The 6,761-nt window shown below is 33.3% G+C and overlaps 1 protein-coding gene across 19 annotated transcripts; it reads left to right on the forward strand.

Moving 5' to 3' along the window:
* Positions 1-1,581: 1,581 nt before the first annotated feature.
* Positions 1,582-6,189, forward strand: LOC145047212 (uncharacterized). Of its 19 annotated transcripts, none has more exons than XR_013682148.1 (9): positions 1,582-1,799; positions 2,432-2,966; positions 3,114-3,183; positions 3,657-3,798; positions 3,880-4,186; positions 4,284-4,848; positions 5,142-5,256; positions 5,352-5,441; positions 5,781-6,189. XR_013682148.1 is itself a non-coding variant. In XM_078995455.1 (9 exons), the coding sequence occupies exons 3-6, from the start codon at positions 4,153-4,155 to the stop codon at positions 4,838-4,840; spliced, it is 411 nt and encodes a 136-aa protein (XP_078851581.1). In that variant the 5' UTR covers positions 1,582-1,799; positions 2,432-3,798; positions 3,880-4,152; the 3' UTR covers positions 4,841-4,848; positions 5,136-5,256; positions 5,352-5,441; positions 5,781-6,189. The 19 variants fall into 19 exon arrangements, 2 of the variants coding, with proteins under 2 accessions (XP_078851581.1, XP_078851579.1); XR_013682150.1 differs by having other exon boundaries at positions 2,432-2,659; XR_013682154.1 differs by having other exon boundaries at positions 2,432-2,659; positions 3,126-3,183.
* The last annotated feature ends 572 nt before the right edge of the window (positions 6,190-6,761 follow it).

The following is a 6,761-nucleotide window of genomic DNA, read 5'->3' on the forward strand; positions in this document are numbered from 1 at the left end:
ATAAAGTATAGATAGAATAACTTACCTTGTTGTTGCTTGTGTTCCTTGAAACCTTGTGAGCCTAGCACCCCAAGTGTGATGCCTCAAATGCTTCACACAACACCTAATGCTCTTGGAAGAACTTATGAGAGAATACACACTCTTCAAAAATCGGCCAAGCCCTCTATTACTTAGTGTAGCCGATTTGGGAGGAGATCATGTTACTTATATAGTGTTGACACATCTAGGGTTAAACCCTAATGTGTCATGACTCTTCATTTCCATGACCCATGGGTTTGTAACTCCCATGGAGCATCCATGGAGCATCCTATGGGTGGAACCCAACTTGATGATCCATGGAGCCTTTTAGCCCACTATACAAGATATGGATGATTTACTTAATCAACCCATATATTTAATTAGTTATCTTTTGATCACTTAATTAATTCTAAATTAATTCTTGATCAAACTAATCAAATAATATTATTAATATATTAGAACTTATAATATATTAATAATCTCCAAGCGTTATTTCTCTCATTTAGTCTATCCAATTGCATGGTGCCATGCAACCCAAATGGACCATGCCGGGTCGGGTCAAGTACATACCAGAAATAGTTATGGACTTAGACACCTTATCCAACATAAACAACAAGGATAAGCAAGGAGAAAGTTTTTTACCTTCAAAGCTTCCCAAGATACTCTAGATGCAGGATCCTCAAGTTCTTCACCTGTTCAAGGCTTGAACACCACTCCCTTCTTATTGAAAACCCAGTAGAATGGCCACCAAGAACACTTTAAGACACAAAAATCACACTCTCTTGCAAAATTAGGGTTTTAGGACGAAAGGATGTTATGAAAGCTGATTAGGGTTTAGTCCTAATGATATAAGTGTGCTTAAATAGTGTCCCAGCCAAGAAATTTGGGTTTGGGCATTGGCTACGTACGCCCCACGTACATGCTCGTACGTCAGCGTACGAGCCTCACCCACTCCCTGCATGCACACACGTACGCTAAGCGTATGCATAGATAGGGCCAACGTTCAGAAGGTCCTTTTTTTCCCAAAAATGAAATACTTTGAGGTTAAACAATGGAATACCTGGATTTGAGTGTTACATCATGAATCGACGAAAAAGATGCAACAACATGCTACTTTGAAAAACTGACTCTACCGATCACCTTTACATAAAACAGTGACCACCACTCAGACTACATTTCAAAATACCCAAACTTAGTAAAAACATGGGAAAAGTGAAAAGTCAACCAAGTCAAATCCATCACACAAAACCTTAATATCGGGTCTCACGTCGTGACCAGTCCTTAGTCACGTCGTGAGAGTCCACTAGGTCCGATTCAATAACTCGCTACAGACTTAGTCAACTCAGTCGTGATTTATTCCACTGGACTGACCTCACGAAGTGTGTGTGTGTGTGTATATATATATATATATATATATATATATATATATATATATATATATATATATATATATATCGTTATCGTTACTATATTATTAAGGATATTGCCCACTTCTTGAAAATTAAGAGATACAACTATTTTAACATAATGTATTAAGCTTACAATTTACAACTGTATACGCTATTAACTCGGAGGATGTTGAAAACCCTAATTTCCTCTACACACTACCAATTGCCGCCAAACAACATCTCTTCCGTCTCCCTCTTTGCTCTCTACAGTATCCGACAACCCTCTGTTACCACCAACTTCTTGACGCCGTGGCCCGTGAGTAATTTTTTTGTCTAGGATTTTTACCTGGCCTCCTCATTTGAATTCCCTGCAATATTATCCCATGATAACTGGTAAATTGAAATTCCTGTTCATCCCTATCTCCCTTAATGCCTTATGCCATGCCATTATGCCAGACTATTCTCCACTTATTGATTTTTTGGGATCTTGAATGACATCTTCTCCATCACCAAAACCATAACCTGTTTGGGCAAGAAGAGGCCTTTTTTTATTCCATGGATGACTTTGTTTTGTTTCCATATGTGAAGAGGTTTGTTAGGGTTTTTTTTTTCGTCGACGTGATTTATGATGTTATTTTTATATTTTAGATTCATATTCTCAATCTGAACTTGAACCCGTAACATCTTCTATCCTCTATATCAATTTTTTTTTCTTTGTTTACTGTAGCTATCGAATTCTATCCATGTGCCTATAAGGTGTTTGTAGAAACACCCCAATGAAGTCAAGAATATATATATATATATATATATATATATATATATATATATATATATATATATATATATATATATAAGTTTTGTCATTAGCACTTGTAACACCTAGAATGTTTTCTGAGATCTTGAGGTTTCTCACACAACAACTATTTTTCTTCCTATGAATCCCTTTTTTGAAAGAAATATGTTTTATGCACTCAAAGTATTTTGCATTTTTTTGGCTTACCTTATTGATTAATTTGATGTTTTAGTTTTAGGGCATTTTGATTCAGTTGGAAGACATACATGGAGCAGATGGAGAGAAAGGTGGAGTTTGACATCACATTAATGAATTAGATTGACATCCTAAGTTTATGTAATTCTCGAGCTTTGGTATTCACTACAAGAAACATATTTGGGTTCTGTAATGAAGTATAAGTTTGCAAGTGGAAGTTCACATCATGCATGTTAGAGATGGTTTGTTATATAAGCTCGGATAGGTAAAAGTTGGATTATGCTTCTTAATAAGCTTCTCGTATAATTTATTGGTTTGATTCATATGATTATGTGATGCTTAGCTTATGACAGTGGAAAATTTCACTCTGTTACAACACAAGGCTTTCATATCTTGTTTTGTTTAATATATCATCCTACTCATTTTTTTTTTCTATTTATGAAACTAAGTAATCTTTATAGGAAATTGGAGATTTTTTTATAGCCGCATGTCTCTAATATTTTTTAATATTTATGGGAAGTTGGATGTGTGGGTGTGATGGGCGATTATCTCATTGCTTTGATAAAATTATGGTAAAGTATTTTCATTTTTTTCTTAATATTCTCCTGTAACATTATTTCATTTTATTAAACCATTGACCTTTTAAATTTTTTATTAAACAAAGATCAAATCCCATTAGTGAAGGTTCTGTTCTCATGAAAATATTTGAGCTTTTGCAGGCATGAATCCAGGGAACATATTATTGAAGGCACAAAGAATAGTAGTTTCATCATAGTTTCATATGATGAGGTATTACAATTTGATCCTCCATTTTTAATGAAGTTTGTGCATTTTGTTTCAATAACATGGATGAAGCTCATAAATGTTGTGACTTCACCTAATTTTGTGTCTAAAGCAAATTATTTCATTGAGACTTAAACTCATAAATCATAACATTAAGCTTTTGTTACAACCTGACCATTCTGGATCAAAACTTGTATCATTCACATGATGTTGTAATTATTAGGAGTGCAAATAATGTTGTAATTATTGGGATGTTCAGCTGTAATAACAAGTCTAAAGGGTATAATGGTCCAATTTTTGTTGTTAAAAGTTTCAAGGCTTTTTATGGTTTTACGCTTCAAGGTTGGTTTTATTGGAATAAAAAAAAAGGAAAAAGGAGTAGAGATAAGGGGTTTATTAAAGGGGCTTAGCTATTCCAATACAAAAAAATTTAAGCAAGGGTATTTTGGTCTTTGTTTGTTGTTTGGATTTTTTTAAAGGTGACAGGTTTTGTTTTATTTGCTGGACACATAAATATTATGTTTGGTTTGAGATGTTGGGGATTAGATTAAATGGAATAAATTAACTTGGAGCGAAGTTGATTTCAGTAAAGGGTATTTTTGTCCTTTTCAGAAAGCAAAGGTGTGTAATGTGTATGTCTTGTTCTAATTCACTCAATTATTATTATCATTTTAAAATCTACATCCACCTCAAATGTTTTAGGTAAGAGTACCAATATTTAAAGGTGAAAAAGCAGCTATTTGCTACAAGATCACCACATCGTTAATGCCCAATTGGTCTTACAGTTGCAAAAGTAAGTTAAATCATGTAACTTGTGTTTAATAATCATTACAAGATATTAAAAAGCATTGATTTTTGTTTATAGTTTTTTTTATTAATGTAAAATAAGTGTTGAAATATGTCATATTAACTAGAAATTTGATTATTGCTTATATATTGTGTGTTTGGATCTTGCACAACCAACATGAACAAGCAATGGACCAGTTTCAAGTGTTTTGTAATCATGATGGTAATAATTATTTTCCTTTTGATTATGTTAGATATACAAATTTACTGATATCCTGTTACCTAAAGTTTGATGATACATGTCTTTTTAATACATTCAGAAATTTCAGTGGGTCAACCATATGTTACATACATAACTTCAGGAGCTCTTAACTATCTTGACTATGGATCTATGATCTTTATGGAAAATAGCATACCAATACAAGTTGCAGAAGTAAAAGATGGGAAATATACTTCTATTTTCCCTAATTTTATCATTACACCATTTTTTTTAAATTTCCAAAAGCCACCACCACCCTTCCTCATCGACGATGTTGTTGCTTCTTCACCACCCTGCTTCACCATAAACTTGACCATCACCATAAAACATGTTACTTGTTTTAGATATGAGGTAATAAGCACTTTTATTTGCTCCTATTTTTTTTATTTCATCAACTTCATTAGACCACCGTTTACCATCTCTCCCACTCTATAACTCTAATCTTTTTATCTCCAGTATCGACATCGTAAGGAGAAACATGTAAGCCTTTTCATCTATGGTAATCGTTTTATGTATATTTTAGTCTGTATATATTCTTGGATTTTGAAAATGCAGGGGAAGGGTAGTCAAAGAAATGGAGAGGTGTTGCACCGAATTTGGTGCTTTGGACCGGTTTGAGAATGCAGGTATACAATTCATACTCATCCTTTTTATATACACGAATAATTCAAATACAGTTGAAGGGACTTGATTCTGTCAAATACAATTGAAGGGAAATGGATTTTTAGTTCAAATAACTTACGTTCCTGATTTATATGTCCAAATTTGAATGGTTGATTGACTTGTTTCTGTCAAATACAATTGAAGGGAAATGGAATTCATACTCATCCTTTTTATATACACAAATCTTTCTCTCCCCCTCTAACTATCTGTGTATGTGTGTGAACCCATGTGCTAATCAATTGTTCCTTAGCTACAGATGATGACGAACAAGGAAGCAAAATGGATTATGAGCTTGAACATGGGATCAATTATCCAAACAGCTTACCTTGACAAAATAAGAGCCCAATCGTGTCTACAATCAGAGACTTCATGTGTGTCCCTGTTTTCATTCTGAAATAGGTTTATTTAGTTTCATGTTATATACGTTAAACTTGTTTATAATTACTTTATGATGATCCTGTAACAGGAGCTGCTTCTTATAAGTTCTAATGCCACAATTGCACTGGTCTTTAATTGTTCCATCATTATATATTTACTCATCATCCTATCTCTTAAGGTATTATCATAGGACTCACATTTATATTGTATTTTGAGTTTTGATGATGATTTCTTCATGCAAATGATATAACATATGACTTATGTGGCTAGAGTTATGATTGATTCAATTTTTGGATGTTGGTAAAAGGAAAATATATTTGATTGTGGTTTAAGGAATGTTCCTTCCATTGGTAGTCCCTCCAACTAGCTTCATGGTTCGGTTGTTAATCGTAAATTTAGACCATTTACACTCGAATGGGAATGGTTACTTCCAACGTTGCTTCATTGCTTAATGCATGTTATAAATGGTAAAAGATGTTATAGTGTAATCTAAGTATGATGTTCTGCTTGGTTTTAGGTTACTTACTCTACACACAAGTTTGTTGGCTTTCCTCTTGTTGGACAATATTGCCCTTTTCCTATTTTCACTTGTTATGGGAGAACTCAAAAAACTTATACAGGAGCTCCATAGCTATTCCAATTGTAGAAGATCAAACCTCAAGAAGCATGGAAAAGCTTAAGTCAGACCAATGTTTGCTGTTATAAATATCAATGGTGTTGTTGATCAACTTACATCTCTTTAAAGTTTGGTCTATTATAATCTTTAATTTTGTATATATTTAGATCTATACTTTGAACCAACTTCCTACAGGTTGGTTATACAATTTATTCACATGTTCGGGAAACATAAATATCATATATGTCATGATCTAAAAATGAAACTAATCGACCGAAACAAATTAATCTTCGGAAAAATTTATTCTCCATATCCCGACCAACACCCGAAGCATCGCGCGGGTACCCTACTAGTATGTATATATATATATATATATATATATATATATATATATATATATATATATATATATATATATATATATATATATATATGAGACGGTTCATATGAGATTAAAAAAAAAAGATAAAGATCTTGAGATTCAATCTCAGCCACATATTTCTCATTTGCCGCTCTAACCCTCCAACGTACTGACATCAGTAGGGTATGCCTAATCATAGATGACTATATGATAGAGAGGAATAATCATATATGATTATGCATGTTTATACGTATATGCCTAATCATAAATGATTATACATATATGTCTGTTGACAAACTGAGTAATCATAAATAATATGACAATTGGTGATAGAAGATGTGACGGTGACAAAGGTAGTAGTGGTATAAGTAACAGAGGTGGGTTAGTTGGTGTCAGAGGTGGTGGTAATGATGGTGGCGGAGGAGAAAGGAACGGACGACACTATATAATCATTTATGATTATAACAAGACTGTCGTGCCGGGGGTTAGAGCGACATATGTGAGATATATGGTTGAAGTTG

The sequence above is a fragment of the Lactuca saligna genome, chromosome 5, assembly GCF_052625555.1.
Source record: "Lactuca saligna cultivar CGN05327 chromosome 5, ASM5262555v1, whole genome shotgun sequence".
Classification (NCBI taxonomy): domain Eukaryota; kingdom Viridiplantae; phylum Streptophyta; class Magnoliopsida; order Asterales; family Asteraceae; genus Lactuca; species Lactuca saligna.

Coding starts and splice junctions, on each gene's coding strand:
- LOC145047212 (XM_078995455.1), top strand. CDS start 4,153: ATGGACCAGTTTCAAGTGTTTTGTAATCATGATG. Junction 4,187..4,283: donor AGTGTTTTGTAATCATGATG/GTAATAATTATT, acceptor TAATACATTCAG/AAATTTCAGTGGGTCAACCA. Junction 4,574..4,678: donor TTACTTGTTTTAGATATGAG/GTAATAAGCACT, acceptor TTTTATCTCCAG/TATCGACATCGTAAGGAGAA.